The 23326-nt window shown below is 42.5% G+C and overlaps 2 protein-coding genes across 9 annotated transcripts in view; one reads left to right on the top strand and one right to left on the bottom strand.

Moving 5' to 3' along the window:
- Positions 1-23326, bottom strand: part of hiw (MYC binding protein highwire) — a 123096-nt gene that overhangs the window by 37386 nt on the left and 62384 nt on the right. The window lies entirely within an intron of this gene.
- On the top strand, positions 1336-23291 carry LOC110827728 (uncharacterized). Of its 2 annotated transcripts, none has more exons than XM_022059647.2 (4): positions 1336-1982; positions 18280-18701; positions 20604-20929; positions 21450-23291. In XM_022059647.2, exons 1-4 carry the CDS (start codon positions 1757-1759, stop codon positions 23128-23130), a joined length of 2655 nt encoding a protein of 884 aa, XP_021915339.2. In that variant the 5' UTR covers positions 1336-1756; the 3' UTR covers positions 23131-23291. The 2 variants fall into 2 exon arrangements, with proteins under 2 accessions (XP_021915339.2, XP_021915340.2); XM_022059648.2 differs by having other exon boundaries at positions 1339-1982; positions 20637-20929.

A 23326-nucleotide genomic window follows, 5' to 3' on the forward strand; every position in this document is an offset into this window, starting at 1 on the left:
AAACTAACATGAAATTGGAGAAATTACACAATGAGGAGCTTCATACTTCATACTTTCACCTAATAAGTTGCTATTAGGTTCATAAATCAGGGAGGATGGGATGGGTAAGACATGTGGGATGCATAATGGAGAAGACAAATGCACACAAAATTATAGGCAAAAAAACTAAACAGACTATTTGAGATATCTACGTAATATGAGGTTTATGCCGAAATGGACCTTAAGAAATTGGGTATGGAGATTCGGAGATACAGTTGTTGGCTCTTGTGAAGACAGAAATGAACATTCTGGTTCTATAAAATTAATTCGTTAACTTAAGGAACAGTCAGCTTTTCAACACTCCGCTCCATGAAGTAAGTTACTGCATGCGTTAAGCATTATTTATTAACGTGTATTTTTGTATATATTCCATTGCAAGTAACAAGCACATTAATCATGCTACACGGTTACCAACTTCTTACTTTGGATAAGATCGGTGAAAGTGTGCGTGGAGGTCTGTGACAAAACCCTCGGTGTCTCCATTCCATTTAGCGCCGTTTTATTGTTAGTAAAAACGTAAACGTAAGCCGTCTTGAAGATCGTTATTTGTTGGAGAATCCGTCCAGGGTGATAATGTAAACAATTCAAAGTGTGATATGCGATCCGTCTGACACTCAGTGGCTACCCAAGCAAGCATGCACAGGCACAGAAAGCATTGTCTGTAATTAAAATAATTGTATCCGACCAGCCTACAGGCGCTGTTGGCATAATCTGTGCTGTTGGCACAGAACTGAGCCAAATTCTGAGAAACGGTTGGCACGAGACTTGCACTGGAATCCATCAGCCCGCGTTCAGCTGACGATCGAAACCTGGATAAAACAAAGAGGGCGTGTATTGTGCTCTCTTCAGACAGAATATCGGGATAGGATGTGTCTGACACCAAGACGACCAAGAAATGTGGTTACTTCAGATTGCACCAAGCATCCAACACAGACCTTGGAAGGGTCCTGGTTAAGACAGATTGGTCTTCAGCGTAAGCCACTCACTCTACCGTACCTTTTGCCACAGAAAAGTTCAAAATCAAAATGGTAGAAGTGGGCGAGAAACTGGAAGATTGATAAATGTAGTCATCTGCCATTCTTACAAGAATTTTGGGAAAAGAATACTGGCGACTTTAAAATTGTATACCCATTCACAATGGTCGTCTTTACACTGCATGAAATCATGTTTCTCCTTGCATTTCGTTAAAATATTTACCATATTGTAAGAGTTTCAAATAATATCTGAAATTTCTAATGAGGAATATGATTGTTACGCGCTGTTTATTTTGTGCGATGAGTCATTTTTGAGACATTCAATAAAGTGCAATTTGGCATCATGTAAAACACACACTTCATATGTACACGTCAAAATGAAATTCCCCGGCAACGATCAGTGTTAAGAACGGTAGATTCAGATATGAAACACGCACACGATATCATGCGTTCATTTTATGCCCTTCACTACAGTAGCCACGAGCCGCTGCTGGTGGCAGCACGCGCAAGCCATCTTCCGTCTCCGCTTCTCCGTCTGCTCAGTTCAGTCCAGTCCAGCAGTAATCCTTGGTTCAGTCACTCGGTGTCTCTCAGTGAGGAATGTTACTAGTGTGACCGGAGTGTGTTTGTCAGTATGACTGCAAGTGCTTTCTCGTGATCGTGGTAGTGGTGGCCATGGCATCCATCGGTGCGTGTCACGACGTCGAGATTTAGAGTGTCGACATGGTTGTGGTCGTTTTACAATGGGTGGCACTATAACAACAGATGCTGCCCGCAACTCATTACTCTTTTTACTTCTATTGCTTTTGTTCGGGATGTTGATTCACGCGACTAATATGGCGGCAGCGGCACCTACAACATCGTCGCCGTCACCAGACGTCTCCATCTGTATGCGAGAAGGCTGCAATTGCACCAACGCCGCCCCCCACTGGCTAACTGTCACATGTTCCTTCGACAGCAAACAGGCAAGTGTGGTGATGGCTGCCGAAATGCCATTTCTTTTACTTTATTCGGCAAGCCACTATGTGGACCCAGGCAAATGTTCACTTATGAACACGCTTTTAACACAAATTTAAGTCAATTGTGTAGTATTTGTCTTCTGTCTCATATACAAACACCTTTCCAATTGTCTCCCCGCTTGCAAGCGGGAGGCATAATGTGCCGTCTGAATATTCATTTCGTGTCATCCATCGTCCGCTTAAATTCAACAATCATACACAACAGCTTACGAAGACCGTACATACTTATCCATCTTGCTGTCCTGTGCCAAATTCCTTCGTCCACTGTTAATTACAACCTCTTCCCACATATAAACTATATTGCCAGGCTCAACTGGTCTTCGTGTTTTTCCGTATTAAGTTTTCATTTCTTCCACGTTATTATTCTTTAAATTCTAACAGTCTACGTTTATCTGTATCCGACTAAACACTGGAACAGTCAGTACCAAATTCCATGGAGTAGATACCTCTTTGAGAAAATGAAATTGTATACCTGGTTAATAGTGTTTTTACTGAAACCGAAGGTTCATTACCGCATTAACAAAATCCTCCCACCGAACCATTCCCTTAGCCAGCTTAATCCAGTTTAAATCCGTAATCCACTTTAATATTGTTATTTTTACGCCCCGGTCTGCCTTCAGGTTTTCCAACTAAAATATACGTATCTCGCCTCTCCCTTCCCATGTCATCATCGTCGATTTCATCACCCGAATGACAACTGGTGGTGAGTATGAAATATGAATCTCATTATTTCACTGTCTCAGTACTTCGGTTTTTATATTCTCTTGCGTAATTGAAAAAAATTGCTCTCCTGCACACCTACGTAATACCCACACTTATCTGATGCTGATTCATGTTCGTTCCTTTCCAGTATGATTTACGATCCATATTTGTCTCCCTACAATCCAGTATCACAAATTCCCTCTCCCGTACATTTTATGAAAATAAACTACTTTCGAGCAGACTACAGGAAAACTGACACACAATGTATCATCTATGTGATATCAGGGGCGAAGTGTTGAAGTCAGCCGTGCAAGCCCGGCTAACAATTTGAGAAAACGAAAAATTAGAAAGTATTCTGCCTTACTTTCGCGATACTGGAACACAGCAGAAATGATCAGCTAGGCGCTCGCGGCCCCAACGAAATGGGAAAGAACGCGTGGCTGGACCAACAATGTGGTTCTGCTGTTACTTTGGAACTTTTGTATCGGTGTGAATCTCATGAAGAGGACGTAAACTACAAGTGAATGGAAACAAAGATCTCAGGAACGTATATGTAAACCAATGCGTAAGAATGAACGATCACTTTATCACATTTCAGGACCAGTACGAGTAACGCAAAGAATCCCAAAACTCAGACAAAGGCATACACGGCGGTGAAATGTTCTCCGTCTGTAGGGCATGAACCCAGATATCAACATCCACTGTGACTGTCTTTCCACTATGCCGATTTATATATTTAACTCACAGCAAGAAGGCTGCAGACTGTCTACACTCCCCGAAAAAAAGAATTAAAATTCTGACGTTGCCTTTCGCCGATAATATATTTCTAACGTTTTTATTTTAAAAGTTATGCTTGTGTCGACAGGCGTTAATAACCAGTGCAGTCGAGCCCTCTTCATGCTTGTTAAAATCATCCAAGCAAGCACGTCAAGTCAATCCAAATCTTTTCATAGTAAATGGTGAGTATTTGTCTCCATCAACCCTGGAGAGGGGGCGGGCAGCAAATTAAATGTGCCATGAATTTAGTATACGTTTCTTTCTATTCGTAGTGTCAATATAGGCAAAATAATATCGCCAGCTCGTTCACACGACATTTTTTTCCGTCACTAGACTGTCAAAACTAAACTCCGGCATAATGGACTGGGCTGAACTTTGCCTGTGACCGCAAAACATGCCCTGGCATCTGACCTACAATCTCAAGTCAAGAACATCCTCTATCTGGCAAGTTAAACTGCGTGTTATTAATTCTGTTACCAAGTTAGTAAAACGTTCACAAGATTCCAAGATGGAATGAAGTTGCCGTCACATGAAGTATGCTTCCTGTTGTTTATGTATTTAGGAAATCGTAAAATCAGACTTTCTGGTAGTAAAAGATAAACCAAGCACCGGACACCACTATTATGGAAACCCTACGTTGGGCGTGATCCTGAACCAGTTCCACTCATCATCTCCCATCCTTGCAGTCTGCTACCCTTCCATCGCCTTCTTTGTCTTCCACCAAAATTCTCTGTGCCTTCCTTATCTTCCCTATCCTAGCCCTGCCTATTGTAGCCCTCTAGATCAGTGGTATTCAACCTTTTTGTTCGCGTACCCCCAGATATAATTTCTCTTCAACTTTGTACCACCAAAGTTGTTGGTGCATAATTCAAGTTATACATAGTATATAATCTACATCTAAAATAAATTACATTACTGATTATTCAGTGTTTATCATAAAATAATATATATATATATTTTTTTAAATTTCACGTACGCCCTAAGATGTCTTCGCGTACCCCAGGTTGAATACCACTGCTCTAGATTACACTATCCTCAGAATACTTCTTCTTCTTCTTTTGTAATGAATCCTAGGATTGGTTGGCAGCAGCTTGACCTGCTGATACTTGGGAAATCCTGAGGATCTTTAATGCGGTGTCTTCCCCTTGCATTTGTATAAATCTGCAGTCCTTCGTCACAGGTTTACTGTGTAATAAACCAAATTGTGCACCAGAATCGCTCTGGACGCTGCGGCAAAAATGTCTTGCCGGGAATCGAATCCTAGTCGTTCAGCCAACAGCCTAGTCACTATACAGACTTATCACAGGTAATATATATTTATTGATCTTTAGTGCTGTGGGTAGTAAATGTGATGAGTGAACTGAGTAGCAATAAAATAAACAACGTCCATATTTCATTCATATGTTTCAGTTTTAAACATCTGAGCAGCAGAAATAATTCTAGAGACCCTCGTCGATACAGCCTATAAGTAGAGGTAAAATACGAGAATGTAATCTTTGGCCATCTTATTTAAACACTTTATGAACTCTTTTCTGGGAATATAATTCCTAAAAAGCGAATCGAAGTAAAATTAGAAAGGAACTGGGCTCCGGAACCAAATAATATACGACAAGCTGGAAGTGTTGTGACTGACTGAAGAATACAATAAGCTACCAAAAGCGGGTTTCAAACCCGGCCTTATTAATGACATCAGAGGAACAATCATTATCGTTATCGTGCGCGGGCCTTAAAAACCACGTGACAAGCATCACTAATGAATGTGTATCATCAACCTTTGCTCGACTTTCGCAAACCATCGGCGCCATATCACAATAAAAATCTTTCAGAGCAATTTCAAGTTCTTGTCAGAAACTTGCTGGGCAACGTATAAAATTGGCAACTTCCGCCAATATCAGATCAACGACCTCGTCCATTTAGTTAACGGTTCACGGTTATACCAGAAGAACTTGATAAAAGCCTATCGGGTTTACTGTAAAGCAATTGCGTGGATGTGTTATGGGGGTCACAAGAGTTGGGAAAAGTTACAGAAGTCCAAAGAGAGAAACAGGTGATGAACATTCTGGTCCGAGTGACCGCTCCACTATAGCAGACCAAGGTGTTACCAAATAAAAGTAAGCAGCTGCGACAAAGTGGGGTGGAACACACTACGAGGCTAAAGACACATAAAGCACAGTTTCCGTCTCCAATTGGTGTAGCGAACCCACGTGAATGAAGTCATGGCCAATATGGTCTAAACGTGGCAGAGGCATGGTAAGTGAAATTACGTTTCAAAAAACTGAAATGTTCTCGAATAGGCCCTCTGTACACAGCCCGTGGCCTCTTTACGTACAATCATTCGGTCCATTGGATGCAATCCTTCGAGACGCCGACAGCCGATCAGCTGTCAGGAATTTTCCCTCATTTTATAGAAACCGAAGGCTCATGACCTTGTTCGCAGGAGTCCGCCACTAGAATCTATAATGAGCCAGATGAATCCAGTTCACACCTTTAGATGCTGTTTCTTTTAAGATCCATTTTAATGTTATCCTACCATCTGCCCCCAGCTCTTCCAAGTGGTCTCTCTTGTTCAGGTCTTCCGGTCAAAATTTTGTTTCATTTGGCGGAATATTTTACAACTAGTGGCACACTTCGTTTTTAGCTGAAGCTTTAAGCGACTGACTTGTCTTGTCTGTGTTCCTTCCTTTCTTTCATTCTTCATTCCTTCTGCGTCAGTGAGGATAAAGAATCGGTGAGTTTTGGGTCACTCGCTGGACCTTTCAGAAATGGGAGGATGAACCATGTTACATAAGGTACTGCAGATCCTTGCATGACGTGTACGTATGACAAAATACTTTATATGCCTTCGTACATAAACTTTTAACTGCGAATGTTCATTGTCTAGATTAATGACGTATTTTCGATTTTAATACGACACAAATGTATTATTATGTTTAGACGTCATAGTGGAGAACAGTGTGATGCAGATGGGGTCCGGTAATACGTGAGTAAAAGACTGGGGATTGCTGGCATCGAGGACTGAAGAAAGTCCCCGAGTATCAAAACGTTAGGGCCTGTGGCCCGTTTGTCCGATGTAGTTGCAGAGGGAATTTCGTGAAACACGCCCAAACGTACTTTTCGATTATTTTCACATTTCGTAGCGACTGTCATATCTTCTTAACTCTGGTCAACGAAAGCGTTCAGAAGCAGCCTTATAGCTTACCCACTCAGTAACCGACTGCTGAGCTAGTGCGGTAAATTAAACACGCCTCACTTAATGCAGACGTCTGTCCGTTAGCCTACCCATTCATCTACCTGCCTACATATCTGCCTGTCAGTAGTATACCTACTACCTAGCTATCCAAAACGTCCGTCTCTATTCATGCGCGCATATGCAGACTCCAGTACCGACAAACCTAAAAGCAGAATTATATAACGACATACAAAAAGGATATTGTTCTGGGTTTATATGCCCTGAGTATGCGTGTCCTTGGTGGCAAGTCTCTAAGAAATGGCCGCTAATGACTAATGTTACGTATTTATATTTCCGTTTGAAGCTCCGCTGCGCTGTATGCAAACAAAAGAATGAAACTCACACAGTACAAAAAGAGACAAACACATGTGCAAATGAGTCTAGACACCAGCAAAGCGTCTGATTCCTGTCCGAAGGTAATCGGCTCGAAACCCGATCGGGGACCATCTGATCTGGTGGTTTTCCTTCTAGGAATATGGTAGAAAAGTATCCTAAATTAGGTCTGAACTACTTCTCCTTTCGAACCTTTCCAATTTACGTTAATTTAATTTATCGTTAAATAACAGTCAAATAACAAAACCAGGGCGAGTGAAAGTGGACCCACAGCAGTGCAGCCAGTCAACGCATGCTCTATTTTATGTTGGGACCCGCGGCTCGCCTTGTGTAGACACAAAAAGGGCCCATTCAGAGAATAAACGTACTTTAATTGCGGAATGTGGTCTTCTTAGTTTAATGTCGAAAAATTCTTGCTGCATCATAAACATTCACAAGAATATACGATGTTACAACACATAAAACTACAATTCACATTATCACTGAAGCTGGCTGTCTTCTGGGTTGTTGCACCGCGTAGTCTGGTGGAGGGAACAAGGACCTCTGAAACGTCGTTGAACTTCTACCATACATGGCGTAACAACCCATCTTTTGTTCGCCTCCGTGAGTTTAATTTTTTACTGAGTTCCAGTAACAACAAGGGTGGAAAATCGCATTTCATTCAGGAATGAAAATTTCTCTAATTACGTTCTTTGTCATTTGTCACACCTTATTGGCCTTGATGTAATCACTGCAATTTTTAATGCCCAGAGACAGCGCACTAATATTACGTTCCGACACAAAGGAACATCTGCACGTGCAGTATGAGACATGCGTCATTAAATCAAACAATGAGTATGACAGAATAAATCGCTCGTGGGCCTGTTCTGATGCTGAGCTCATGAACTTACTAATTCAAGTAAAATTTACAAGCCTACGTGACGCAGTCGCAGAGTAAGCAGGTGAGTGGCCTAGCCGTCACTGCAGCATAAAAATAATCTTGACGAAAACTTAAGAGCCCAGAACACTCTGAATGTGCACACATTCAATCTCTGTTACGTCTTCTCCTCGAGCCTGAATACGTCCGACTGTCGGAGTGTAAAACTTCTAACTGAACGGACGGAATTTTATGAAGTCTGTCATTCCATAATCTTATTATAATCTGGAGATAATACTGAGCGTTGACGTTATGCAATGTGAATTACATAATCAGGAGCTTCATAATTTATATTCTTCGGCAAAGTATGATCAAATGATGAATGAGAAATGTCGCAGGCACGGGTATATGAGAATGCACACAAAACTCTAGGCGGGAGATCACTTGGGAAACCTTGGTGTGGAGGCAAGATAATATTAAACTGGATGCCACAGTATCATGCCCTAAGCTACTCGGTGATATCGTCTCAGTAACTAATGTGCCAACGAATGTCGGCTCAACTGGAGATCACTGCAGACCAGACACTCGTTTTATGAATAAGTGGTTACAATGAGTTCACCAAATTCCATACCACAAACACGGAGGTTCATTACCGCGTTCACAAAAGGTAGCTACCGAACCATTTCCCGAGACAGATTAACGCAATCAACGCAGTGCACCTTGTTTATTGAACGTGTGAAGGTAATGTTGCCTCTGTGCATAAGCATACCATGCACGATGTCGTGGGAAAGTTGGAGGTAAATCTCCACACATTCTTAACCTTGGCATAAGGTGAAGCTGAGTGCCATCTTCACGCTCCTGGAGCTGAACTCTACGAGAAACGGCCCCCATATTCATTTCACATGAAACTGGGTGGGCCCCATAATGTCTGGACGTTGCAGAGGAAAAATAAATTGCTGCTCCAACCTGGAACCGAGCCCCTGTCCTCATACCCGCAGCCAATCAGTCACTTTACTGACTAAGATCTATTTTCATACAGTTTTCTTTCGTTATGACAAGCATATTCATTCTCTGGCTTCTGGTTCATGAATCCGTTTCACATCCGCCACCACTGGATGTGTTGACGTAGTCTGAGCTGTTTTTGTATCTCCCACAGCAGTGGTTGAAACACACATCAGCTCCTCACTTCCTGTTCGTCACAGTTTTCTTTCAATCACATTCACTCCTTGCCTTGTCTCTGACTCCGACCAGCTTATATGTATAGACCGTACATAACGAAGTTCCATACAGTTCTTATAAGTGGTCGTTCCCCCCCCCCCCCCCGGTCTTTGGGTCCATGAGCGTTATATTCAATTAAACATGAATGCTGGGGAAAATTGTGCGCTTTTACATCCCACGGTATGTATTTTACTTAAAGACACTAGCTACATCCAGCTCTCCAGGACACGAAATGCAAAAGTGAACGCGTAATGTAGTCTTGTCCGTCCACATGTGTGTTCGGTCTCCTAAAACAATAACATTACCGATTAAAAGTTGCCTGGAGAATTTTAATTTTGGTCAGTATTCGTTCAGTATAAGGAAAATGAAAACCAACACAATGTATTCTCCATCAAATATTTGTGTGATCAGAACACGGAAGATGAGATTGGTGGAACATGTAAACCGCATAAGGGAGATGATAAATTGAAAAGCTACAAGATTTTAGCTGCAAAACCAGAAAAGACAGGGAAGACTGAATACCATTAAATTTGTCTGAAAGAAATGTGGCTTGAGGGGGTGTATTGGATTCAGTAGTTTGAGACTTGAGGTTCTCACGGCGAAGAAGGGTTGTATCGTCAAAAATTAAAATGGAAGCTGTGCGCTCCTCTGGTATCTACCTACAAGCCCAAAAAACGTCGTTACGACAGAAGACCAGTATGGATTCAACCAGTTCAGGATGGCGACAAAGGCAGGCTCTTGAGAACACGATAATAAAGCATCTGGTTCCATACAAGGCTGGGAATTTCTTGATTTATTTTTCGACTGTCTCAAGGATTCTGATTCGTGAAGTCGGTTATCGGTTCAACATAGCTCCTACTTTAAAGGAAGCTCAAATCTATTTTTTTCCTTACAAGAAAGCCTCGTCGCGCAAAAACTGGCCAGACGACAACCTAGGTCTCATGAAGATTTGTAAGTCCTGTTTTAAACACATCTGGATATCGTGTGTGCTTAACTGAATAAGGGAAAAATAATGTATGTAAATGCAGTAAACTGTGCAAGAGTTGCAATAAATTAACATCACGACCAATGAGGTGTGTAAAACCGCAGAAGATGTACGCCTTTTTGAAAAATCTGGATTGTAACTTCTGAATTTTTCTTTTTTCTCTCAGACCTTACACTTCTGACTGGGATGAACATTAAGTTAGTGAAACTCTATTGGAAATTGTATTTGATCTATATTTACATGACCATATTTATACTAAACCGGGGTTTGATTGCGAGCAGTGGTAAAATGGCTGAGAGTACCACCTAGTAAAATCCTATTTCGTGGGTACCGGAGGCACTTACCCCATCCAGTAGTTGAATACATAAACTGATAGTGGGGCGTCGATTCAGGCACGTCACACGAAGTTGGACTTAACCACTTCAAAGTCCAGGATAGCAAAGATATTTGGTTTGGCGGGGAATGTATGCACTACAAAACACAACATGAGATGAAATTCCAGGTTATCATGGATAAGAGTGTTGTGCCGTATAATGTAGTAGAAACTGACCGACGTTTCAGACAGCTTACTATCTCCATCATCAGGGCGATCCCCTTGATGATGGCGACTATAAGCAATACGAGATGTTCTTCTCCTTTATAAAATCAATAAATAAATTGACATAGTGAGTGTAAAGAGAAAAAGAAAATTTATAATCCTGGCTGATTGAAATTACGGCAACAAAACGAACTGGACCAATTGAAATTGTCAATATTCTTCCGTACAGCGATTCTCAAGCATAACAAACTGCTAACTGGTCAGCCTCACGCTCCAGCCGCTTCAGTTCCGGTACCTACCGGCTGGTTTCAGTGACGGCAAATAGGAAATCAGTGCCCCTGCCAGGAACCGAATCTCGGTTACTTCCTTGTTTCTATACAATCATCATGGAAGCAACTAGAGGCCTCACTTGAGAACCGCTGTTAATAACTAACAACGTCATACCCACATGTGGCACAATCACGAGTCTTGCAGAGATGCACTAAGGAGACGTTATGAAGGCCGGAAGTGGATTTTAGTTTACGCGATCTACGAGGTTCTTGAATAAGGAACATCCGAGGGCATTTTATTGTGATTACACGTTAACAGATATCTAACAGAGCAAGCAATAACCTAATAAATGCGAGTGTAACACCATCAGGTCTCTTTTATTGAACACGCTTCGTTGGTTCAAGAACAGGAAGATCTATTGGTGAGCTACGATTATGTATTTACGTGTAAGTAAATTCATCCAAAACACGAATATGTAGAAGAAAGGCAGGCTTTGTTCTAACAATAAGATTACAAGTATACATTTGGAATGTTGTGAAACAGCAACTGCTTGCTGCGGACGGACCAGATACAACCAAATGCGTCTGTGGGACAGTATGAGTCAGAAACGAAATATTTTGTCAATAAATGTATACTCAGTATGTGATGTACATATAATATGCCCGTAAAGTTACTTTGCGGTTTTTGAGTCTGACTGTTCCGGGAAAAAAATGCAATTCCAGAAATATGTATGATACCCGAACGAAAGGGAAACTGAAAATTTACCTACGTCGTTAGTGACGTTCGATGTGAGTCACATTCATCGTCCTGTACACGCGTCAGTATTCTATGCGAGTAAGAAAGTCTGGCGTTTACAGAATTAACAATGTCACTGATTCTTTCTTTCAGATGGCTCATGTGACATTTTTAGACAAGAATCTGAAATTAAGACAGCGGCGGAGATGGTAGGATACTATCAGATTAATTAAACAGGATGTGAGGAAATGGTTTAGATTCAGCTGACTTATGACACAGCCTGTGATGGTCTCCTTGAAAACAGCAACAAACGGTCGGGTACCACAAAGGGTATAGAGTTTTCTTTGTTAGGTGAGAGACTGTCAGCTTTTCAAGATGAATTCTATTACGTCGTCGTCGACATAGATTTTACACTTCCAGGTTTTGTTATGCGATTATATGCGCTTTATTCGTAAAGTTCGATGGAATTATAATAAATTTGTCATTTCTGGCCCCCCGAGGTCAGAACAGCATTTCTGTTCCGCTCAGACTCTGTCTGCGTATGTTCAGGCATGTTTTCCCTTGCAGCCCATTTGTGGGCCGTGAGCCGTCTCAACGTTTTCAGAATCTGTAATGAATTCAGTCTGGATAATGTCTTGTCTGACTCGCCCACCAGGAAATTCATTTTCAAACAAATAAGACAAGAAAAGCATGTGAGAAGAGTTCAGAAAATAAAGAAAACAAACCAGTTGTATGGTACTTCCTCCTCAGAAGTCTCCATCATCCAAACCAGTTGCTGCAAGTCAAGTGCAGCATGGTGGTTGGACGTACTGTGAGAGCGATGGACAAGGGGCGGGGGGCTTCTCCCCTTATAAAAAGCTTCCCTTCTGAAGACCCTTCCTAAACAGGTTGATGCAACGTTGCCAAATGTACCATTTCGAACAAGGTCAATAATCTCATAAACTTTTAAATAATTAAAACTCGATAATTATCGGAAGGCTTGTTGTCATTCATTGTGTAAGAAATTGTGACAGAAAATTTGCAGAGGCAACATAAGTCACAATACGATATCTTCATAGCCATGGTAACGTCTTAAAAATTCAACATCACCAGGGAAGGCCTTCGTAAGATAAAATCCCAAGCTGCAATATGGCAATGTTAACATTGAAGATGGCTGGCTGTCTTCTGAGTTGTTGCGCCGTGTAGTCTGGTAGAAGTTCATCTCTGAAACGTCAGTAAACTTCTACCTGACTACACGGCGCAAAAACCCAGAAGACAGCCAGCCATCTTCAAACTCACCGCCGTGAAAACCTCAAATATTAACATTGTGGCTCACAAGCCTCAGAAAAGTGAGAATATAAAACAGCAAAACGTTCGTTCAACAGTTTGTACTGATTGACTTTTTAGTTGTTTAACTACCGGTGTGGTAGCAGAACCCAAGGTTCAATGCCGCTATTACCAGAGCACACCAAACACTATTCACAATTAGTTATATCCACCTCACATCCCCATGCAGGTCTTCCAAGCGGACAATTCCAAGAGGTTTCCCTCAAAAGTTCGTGTGCATTCCTTGTCTCTATCGTAGCAATATACCCAGTACACTGCAGTCCCCTGGGTGATACTGTCCCAACAGTATTGGGCAACTTGTACCAATCAGGAAGTTCCTCGTTATGCGATATCCTAAATTACTCAATTGCTTCGTCGTTAGGTCCGAATATTGTTTGAGTGTTCCGTTTTAAAACATCTGTAATTTGTGTTCTTCCTCCAAAGTAAGAGACCACCTTTCACACCTACAGAAAATTGGCAAAGTATGTTAAGATGGCTGTCTTCTGGGTTGTTGAGGCGGTCGCCCTGATGATGGAGGCAGCAGACACCTCTGAAACGTCGGTAAAATTCTACCAGACTGCACGGAAGACAGCCATCTTAATAAGCGCTTAGTTCTCTACAAGAATCCCAATCTTAAGATATTCGTATCTCAATAATGGCTTCCTTCTGATAGCTCCTAATGACTTCAATTGTAAGCCAATAAAAAAGACACCATTTAACTTGGCAGTGCTTTCCCAAAGGGTCAAAGTTCACTGAAGTAGACTGTAACAACGACACAATTCTTACATCCAGATTTTAACCACGGCGTTTGTGCAGTGTATCGCTGAACAGAAAAACGATGATGATGTCGGCAGAGAAAAAGATGTCTCAGAACTTACATAAGACGCAGCACACATACTAACTGCTTGTAAAAAGTCGGAGACATGACATGTGCACATGTTACAGCCGATCTTCTCATTACGAACAGGCCCACACATTTAAGTCGATGTGTGTTTTTATCAATCAGCTTTCTACAGCTCTTTCACATAAGCGAGCTTATTGATATTATTTACCGATGCTGTATTAACTGATGAAGTGACGTATTGAATACAGACGAGAAACAGAAGACGTGGAAAGGAAGTGATCGTAGCCTACTTTAAGGAACGAACTGACGTTTTTCTGAAAATACTGATGTAGTGAAGAAACATTTACAGCCTTGGCTGTGATATGAACCAAGTAGACTACTTACCGAATACTATACATAAATTGTATCTAATACACAAAAAGTAAACCTCTGCTTTCTAATAACTGAATAGTCCAGAATCATTCTTGAAAAGCTGAACATCACTCAACTGGTCAAGAAATTTTCCGAATTTTATGGAATCCGAAGGTTCATCAAAGTGTCCACAAAAGCCCATCCCTGGAGTCCAATCCGTCACACCCTATTTCTTTGAGCTACATTCTGATACTGTCCTCCTATTCACGTCTGGGTCTTCTAAGTGTTCTCTTTCCTCTCTGTACTCTAAACAAGCACAAAGTTAAAATAAGTTTAAATATCATATGACGGATAAGCATGCTACAGCAACAGGCAGATATGTCTGTTTACAGGTTGAAATTACTCCGCAAATTAGAAACGACACGAACAACGTGTCTTAGGGAAAAAATGCATTTGATAAGTTCGGCGATGAAGACAGAAGTTTACGTGAACAACACGGCAGATGGAGAAATTATGTGAAAATATTGTTCTTAAATAACTGCAAAATAAAATCCTGAATACAGCCGAGTTAATCTGTTATCCAATCCTAATACCGCTGCCCTTCACCTACGTGTTATAGCATAGGAAGCCGCCAGTCTCAGTTCATAACAAATCGTGAGTCATAAAGCCATGTGTCATCATTATAATCATGTATGAAATTATTTCAGAAAGAACGGCAGTCCAATGTAGTGTGGGGCAGTGCGCCGTCAGGGATTTTTAATATCATGACATCAGGAAACAAAGAAAGAGTTTCATGTCTCCTAGCGAGAACCGCCGAAGAACAAATTATGATGGAGCTTAAAAAAATCTTTAGTTCCGATCAGAAAAAAGTTAGAGAAAGACAAATGTACGCACTCCCTCAACCCTGGCGGGGGGGCGGGTTTCGTTCCTTCGTGAACTTTCTGGATACATATGGCTACTGGGAGATGCACATCTCCACAGTTTGAAGGGTAGAAGGCCTATTGCTTTTACGTTACAAGAACAGAGCAGATTGTCTTCTCGTGCAATGAGCAAGGTCCTTGAGAAGCTGGTTGTCCCTCATCTAGTCAGTAAATTCTCATACTTCTACGAAATCCTAAGAATCATTACCGTGTTCACAAGAATCAGCCACTGGATTATAACCCGAGTCACTTCAAACCAGTCCACATTCTTACAAACTATTTATACATCCATTTTAATACCATCTCATCTTCCCCGTACTTATTTCCCGTTCATCCCGTGTTATTGATTCAATTGGATGAGGATAGGGTCCAGTGGCGAGCTCTTGTGGACATGGCAATGACTTTTCAGACTTCATACAAGACAGGGAGTTTCTTGACCGACTGCGATGACTGACAGTTTCTGATTGACTCTGCTCCACGGGGTAATTTTTAAGTGTATGAGGGGCAAAAGAGTGGTGATGTAGAAAACTATCGAAATTCACTTCAGGCACGTTAACCGACATCAAATTGAAAACACAACTGCAAAGAAAGGAGAAAGCACGAGACACGATGCCTACGACCATCTCTGCTCCACTGCGAGGCTGCGTAACTTCTGTCAGCTTACAAAACTAGTCAACCTTCAACACGCCCTGAAAGGAACAAGTTTGGCAAAGGAGCAGGGTATAGAAATAATTACTTTACTCGTATACTGCAGACAGTATCCTGAAAACCTGAAGCTAACAACTCAGGACCGATGTTTATGTATGAAGTTTCCACAAATGATTACAACGCTATCACAATAAACTTAATTTTAGCACTTTTCGGTGGCTTTAAGCTCTCACAGTTTGTGCATAAAGAAAACACGGTCGTAGCCATCATGGTTATCACTGATTATAAGAAACTTTACCGCCCAGCAATCAATGTGCACTACACAATGCTGAACAAAAAACAAAACCTTATGAGTCCGAGATGCGAGATTCTCACGTCGGTGAATATGGCGACTGTGGTCGCCATATGTGTGCGTTCTGAAGCCGTGTATTCTTGTATGTGGTTTCCAACGTTTCGGAGGAACGCTGGTAACTAAAATGATAAAAAGGAGATTAAATTCGGATATGCGCTATATTCAATTCAGAACTGTCTTCACGTATCTTGTCTACAAACTTAAATACGCAGAACTACAATTTCAACCGCTTTAAGGTCTTCCACTTTCAACGAAGAAGAAATAAAAGGTGTGGTAACAGGAGGATGCAGCACTTCATGATATGCAGACCTGCTTTACTGTTCACCTTATACTGTTGAGATGCCTTCTTAGATCAACAGAGTGAGATGAACACGCATGAAGAAGTGAGAAATGTACACAAAACTGTTGTAATGAAACCTAAGAGCGATCGAACAAGGATAATGTGGGGTTCAAGGTCGTGTGGTGGACTCGTATATTGATACCAGAATTTCAAAGAAACACACTGTCTACGTTCAGCAGCCCTGGGGGGGGGGGGGTCCTCTCTCATGGTTTTCCTCGGTCCCTCCAGGAAAGGCTGGGAAGTACTTAAAGCGCCGTTAAATAACTTGTGAGCCCAGAAGATGGAGGCAGTGTGTTTCTCTCAAACCGTGATACTCTGTTACAAGTCCACGCGACGTCACAACCCATAAGACCATCCTGACATTTTCACCGTTGCAAGAAATTCAAATCTCATAACTTACGAATTATTTGTGATTATACCAAAATTACAGCACTTGCATGTAGTTGTAACTGCTCAGGAAATGATACTACAGTGCCTTTCTGTGATCAACGATGAAACCAGACTCAAACCAAGGTTGTAAGCTACGCAGGAAAAGATGACCACCATCCAATCGTCCGACTACCAAACTCGTTTTCCTTGAGGCTATGCACCTTCGCCGTACATTTGTCATTCGAGGACGTAAACAACACGTGGATGAGAAAAGCATCGTCAGTGGCCATATGGAAAAATGTGCAAAATGAACAAATGGAAGCTTCGTGTCACTGAATTCTCGTTCTAATTATCTGAGGTACAAAGTGTCCCAAAAAGATATGTACACAATGCTGATGTATGTAATGGTTGTGTGCATATAAAGTTTTGGAACACCTGTTTTATGATCTTGTACCCGTGTATGTGTACATCATCCGTGGTGTTGTAAAACTTACCGGAAAATATGCAAAGTATTGTTTCTCGACTTACAATATTAATATTAATTCTATATTAACATTCATCGCGGTGATTGGATAACTTTCACATTCACCGTCAGATACAAATTCACATGTCAGTGAAGACATGGGGCTGCAGCTTCTGTTCTGCGACTTAAACAACTTCGGCAAACTGTTATCACAACAAGTGTTCCAAGGCTGCGTGAAGCCTAATATTTGTTGGGAGACTAAGCGAACAAATATAATAGAAGGTTGCAACCATGAAACTGACGGGCTAGTTTCGAAATGCGGTGAAAAGTTACCACTGTAAAATTTGAACTTAACGGAATAACAGAGATTTAAATAAAACAATTTTAATTTGAATCAACGATTTTTTGTGCGCCTAGTGACACCGTGGTTCCACATTTTCACGTGACTTCTCCATATTTTATATGAAAGTCTGTAAACGTATCCAAAATTTACGGGAACGATAACGAGAAATTTCATAACTGAAGACAGACTCTCCAACGGTCTATAACAATATTAAAAACTGCTTACTACCCCCCCCCCCCCGCGTTTCTTCCAAACGTACTTCGTCTGTCTGAACGTATATCCGTGACCGCATTAGATGTTCTTGAAATGATTCTGACTTCAAAATTCAGAATATTGTAATCTTTACCAAACATTAGGCCTATTAGGGTGATCAAATCAAGTAATGTGAGATGCGGGGCCTATAGCACCCAAATTTTAGTCGAAAAATCAGAAATGACCACATGAGAGAAGTATAAATGAGGCGGTATTATCAAAATGGCTTAAAACTATAATGCCAGAGTATGAACTGGATTTAACTGTCTCAGGCCAGTGTCCAGTGTCGGGCTGTTGTGAACACGGTTTTAAAGCCTCGGGTCATTTCTTGACTAGTTGGGCATCAGCTTCTCTGCAGAAGGACTAAGAGTTGGTTTCAGTTGAAATGTAAGAACGTGTACTGTGTGACGCAGACAGTGGAACTGGACGCTGGCTCCATTCCGCCGGAGATGCTGGAGCTGAATGTCACGCGGTGTCGCGGAGAGCTACGCCTGTTGGCCGGCACATTCTCGCAGGTGTGGGCGTTGCAGCGGGTGCGTCTCAGCGACGTGGAGCGTCTGGTGGTGCGGCGCCACGCATTCCTCAACCTCTCGGCCCCGCACACGCTGCTCGAGGTCGTCGACTGCGGCAGCGCCGTCGTGGAGACGCACGCCTTCCGGGCCGTCCGCGGCCCTCTCACTGCCGTCATCTCTCGCTGCGCCCACGTCATCGTGCAGAACTCTGCCTTCTCCTGGATCCTCGCCATCACCGTCAAGGATGTCCCGCGACTCGAGCTGTTCAAACAAGCCTTCTCCTTCGAGACTCCAACCACGGTCGGGCGCCATGGACCAGCCGCAATGGTAAGAAGCGAACCCACGTTGAGAGGAATCGAAGTCCTCACAGACTAGAATCTGGGTTAGCTAGCGACAGCGTGATACTAGTATACGGTCCAACTAGGGATCGCACGCAAATTCTGCGGAGTTTCGCGAGGTGGACGGAAAAATCAAGAACCAACAGCCAATTTTCAATGACTGAACATACCAAATGGGATTTCAGTTTCTCACGGCGGCCAATATGAAGATGACTGTCTTCTGGGATGCTGCGCCGTGCAGTATGGTAGTAGTTTACCGACGTTTCAGAGGTGCTTACTGCCTCCATCATGAGCAAGCCGCGCGCACCGGTAAACTTCAGTTAAGTTCTACCATAGTACACGGCGCAACATCCCAGAAGAGTTTTTCTTGAATATATATGATGCGTCGGAGAAAGAAAACATGCAACTGACTTGGTCAATTTCATTCCTAAGAATTGCTGTACATAACTTATGTTATTCTGCGGAAAGTGATTTTAATATATGTTTGTATATTAGTGTGTTATTCGTTTATGGTTTAAGAGCCTTGATCAGCTAAGTGCTGCCACATTCACTGTACTGCTCAAACTGTTCGGAAAGAAATCAAAACAACTTAATAATCCAAATAAAATCTTACTACAAGTTACTGCTTAAAATTTCAAAATGTGCATTGGAGGGATTTTTGTTTGGCAGTCAGTTTCTAAAATGGCCAAGCAAAAAATATACTTTTCTCAGTACAAAAAGGCGAAATGCTACAATGAATATATGACAATCTCATGAGAGCAAATTCTCAAATTATCTTTCTTATGACAGCCAAATTCTCAGACTTCAGGCCCGATAAGATACGACATCCTCTGCCTCCACAGAATACAGATTAATATCTTCGGTGTGGAGGTGGGACTCCACGCGGTCCCACAGGAAACACTGGCCAGCAACACTTTCTGTACTCGTTGCTCCCCCCCCCTCTCTCTCTCCCTCTGGTAAAGATACCTCCTGAACCCGATGGATGTGTTGTCAGATCCAGTGTGCAAGTAAAACTCCTGACGCTCTTCCCGAGAACCGAACCCTGACCTTCCACACAGAACGAAGGACCTTAACTAAGAGCTACCAGGGTTCTGTAGTACTCATACTCTTAAACGAAGACAAAGAAATAAAAAAATGTCCCTAAATTACGGTTTTTAATATAAACAGTTTTTTGAAGTAAATTACACTTCGTCTCGTCCACTAGTGTTGGGACGTGGTTTGTCATAAACTGTTGCAAACAAATATTCTTAAAGAGATTCAAATTATCGATAATATATGTAGATCGACATTGAAACACTAGTTTTTATGCACAGGCAGCCCACTGTGCAACAGAATTAAATTTATATTAACAGTACTTCCAGTGTTGATAAAACACGCACCTCCACGGAGTGTGAAGTAGGATAGTTCAATCAGTAAAGTGGCTGACTACGTACTAGACCGGTGTTCGATCCCCGGCAGAGGTTTTTCTCAAGCCATCCTACTATCTGCTGTGTACAGGGTGCCATTTCCCAGGTGGAAAAACGGCCGGCGCGTGATACTGATCACTCACCTCCATTTTCATCCAGTGCCGAGATTAAGAATATGTGGAGATTTACTTCGTCTCCCCCGACACATTATTCTGTACTAAATATATAACAGTTACTCCTCAGAATTTGATAGTTGCATACCGAGTCAAGGCTCGAAGTCCTGTCATGAGAATCTGGTAAGTAAACTTGTAGCCAAATCTGAATTGGTTGTACCTATGGAGGACTGTCTTTTCCCAGTCCAAAACGCAATGGAGATGCTATGGAATGCTGATCTAACTTTATGTCTAGACGAAGCTGATAAGGGCTCTTAAAAGCAATACGCCACAGGGGACCAATCCACAGGTAAGGTTGTTTCTCTCGCATAGGACCACGATGAACAACAGCTTCTGCTCGTTCAGGTGTTGCTGCAGAACGTGATCATGGCAGAACTACCTCAGAGCGCGTTCCCTTCGTCAGCGGCAGAGGTACGACTAGTGGACGCGGAAGTGCGTACAGTTCGACGCGACGCCTTTTGTGCCAACACGCTGTTCTCCGTGGTGTTCCAGAACACGTCTCTACATCGCGTGGAAGCGGGTGCCTTCAGCGACCGTACTCTCATCCAGTACTTGGAAATGTCCGGCGTCAGAATACGGGTGCTGGCATCCCATGCTGTGCAGGCAGCCATAACCAACCTAACTATTCAGCATTCCAGGTAACCGATCGATCGTCCCTAATACAATACCAGGCTTGTGAAATTAAGACATGCGAGGTGTAGAATAGATTTGCTTGTTGACTGAAATAAACAATCTTACGTTTGAAAGTCACTCGTGCTTTGAAGATAGCCAGAGTTTTGAATGTGAAGTCATAACCAATTTTGTAATATGTGCCTTCTTCTGTGTATTTCAATCACGAAACTATTTTGTTGTGCAAAATCAGAACGTTCGGACACCGTCGATACTAAAGCAAGCTACTACAAATAATCCTGGCCCAATCCATCCATCTCTTAGTCAGTCTTCTAGTGGGGCTTAAAACGTATTATTCTGTTTTTGTTTGTTCGTTTGTTGGCTTTAGCCTACGAGAGAGATCTCTGTACACTGATTTGAGCTCATTGGAAATGTTTCTGCAGTCAGGTTATCACAGAAAGTTATGAAGTTCCAAAAGAGGGAGGTGTCCAAAGAAATTATGTTCATACAGAGTTTAAGGAAAACTGGTCAACTGGTGTTTTTTTTCAGGGTGTCTGAAGTGCTGGAAGGTGCCATGAACATAACTGTAGCCAAAGCAACCTTCAATAATAATGTGTTCGAGAAGATCCTATCACGAGGATTTGTTCTGAAGTACTGGAACCGTATCGTCATGACCGACAATACATTCCAGTGGTTGGAAGCGGATGCAATGGACATGCCATTCGAGTCACTGCCAGGAGTTAGCACTTACGAATTCAGTTTTGCGGGTAACGAAGTAGATCAGTTCAACCCTGGAGCCCTGAGGTTCGCAGTGAAAGCTATAGAAGGCGGTGCAGGAATAAGAACAAGGCTAACAGACAACAGATTTACGCAGATCTGCCACTGCAACTTGATCTCGTGGGTGAAAAAAATGGTGACATCGGAGAAGGAAGCGCTGGATGAGATTTTCAACACCAGCTCGTGCACAGTAGATTCGGTACTGGCACGGTGTTTCAACGTGCCGCAGGGCTTTGTAAATATGAGGAACTACACTGAACTGGTGTGTGGATCACGAGAGGTGATAGTGTGTGAAGAGATGAGTAAGGGTGAGAGTGCTGTGAGTGTGGTGCGGAGCAGTTCTGCAGACAGTAGTGAGGTGGACCACGAAAAGAAAGTGCTGGGATTAATTTTCATAGTGGTGGTGTGTGCAATGATCATCATCGTTACGATCACAGGAATTCTCTGGTTGCGGCGAAATGGGTACTGCCTGCAGGCAAGGATAATACTGCTACCCACCACAACGAGTTGCCTCACCATGTTCTCGACTTTCTTCCAAGGCATTGGGACACGGGGTCTTGTAACAGCACGGTCTATATCCCGGCTGTCCATGCACGAGTACACAGAGTTGCAACAGCAACAGAAGCAGAGGCAAGGTTTGCTGGTCATCGCTGAAGATAACGTCAGTGAGGGGCAAACTGAACAAGTGGCATGTGAAGACAGGTGGACTCAGACTCTGCCTGAAGAACTGACTCAGGAACTCCTCCAGTCACTACGAGAGAAACTAGATGACCCAGAAAATTACAGTGAAGCGCGAGACATGATAGAACATTTGTATGATCTCATCAAGGTTGAAGAAAGTTGCAACAACAATAACATGCCCTCCACGTCACGTAATGCTGAATACTACGACGACGAAGACGATGACAATCTGTATGATGTGATTCAAGCTCCGTCACCACCGCCACCCAGACTAAGGCAGAACAGGTCGAAAAAGATTACGACGTGCAGCGTTGGCACGAGAGCACCATCGCCAGACAAACTTCTGTCTTATGCACAGGTGAGGAGGAACCGGCAACCAGCGGTAGTCTGCGAGTACGTGGAACCCCGAGACCGTGAACAGCATCTGTATGCAGAACTACCTGGAGGAGGTGCCACTACCTTGCCAACCACAAGCTCTGGGTCCAACAAATCGCCAGCCAGACCACTCAGCTTCTTGCGTGCCCTGGGTGAGAGTATCTTGCCAAGGGTGTCAGCCACTGTGGGTGGCAGGGTGCAGCAACCAATTTCTGTTTTATGTGAATACACTGAGCCAACAGACACTGCAGTTCATGTTTACACAGAAGTGCCACCCACAAGCACCATCAAGTGCTCCAGTAAAATGGCTAACCGTCCACTTCCCACCAAGCCTGACCAGGACAATGTCACTTCCAAGGAGAAAGACGATCCTGGGGAGGGAACTTCTGCCTCCTAATTTAGCTCAACTGTGATATATACAAGACTTATTCTTTCCTTTGTATTTAAAAGACGCTAAGGATGGGATATGATATTATTGTGATGAATGCCTTGTGCTGTTCTAAAATATGTTATATATATATGCTGCAAAGTAAATGATAGTCATTTTATAATTTGCAATTTGAAACATTTTTATTATGTTTTCATTCCACACT

The sequence above is a fragment of the Zootermopsis nevadensis genome, unplaced genomic scaffold (assembly GCF_977971745.1).
Source record: "Zootermopsis nevadensis isolate Lab colony 2312 unplaced genomic scaffold, Znev_1.0 Znev_ptg000020l, whole genome shotgun sequence".
NCBI lineage: Eukaryota > Metazoa > Arthropoda > Insecta > Blattodea > Termopsidae > Zootermopsis > Zootermopsis nevadensis.

Coding starts and splice junctions, on each gene's coding strand:
- LOC110827728 (XM_022059647.2), top strand. CDS start 1,757: ATGGGTGGCACTATAACAACAGATGCTGCCCGCAACTCATTACTCTTT. Junction 1,983..18,279: donor CTTCGACAGCAAACAGGCAA/GTGTGGTGATGG, acceptor TGACGCAGACAG/TGGAACTGGACGCTGGCTCC. Junction 18,702..20,603: donor GCCATGGACCAGCCGCAATG/GTAAGAAGCGAA, acceptor TCTCTCGCATAG/GACCACGATGAACAACAGCT.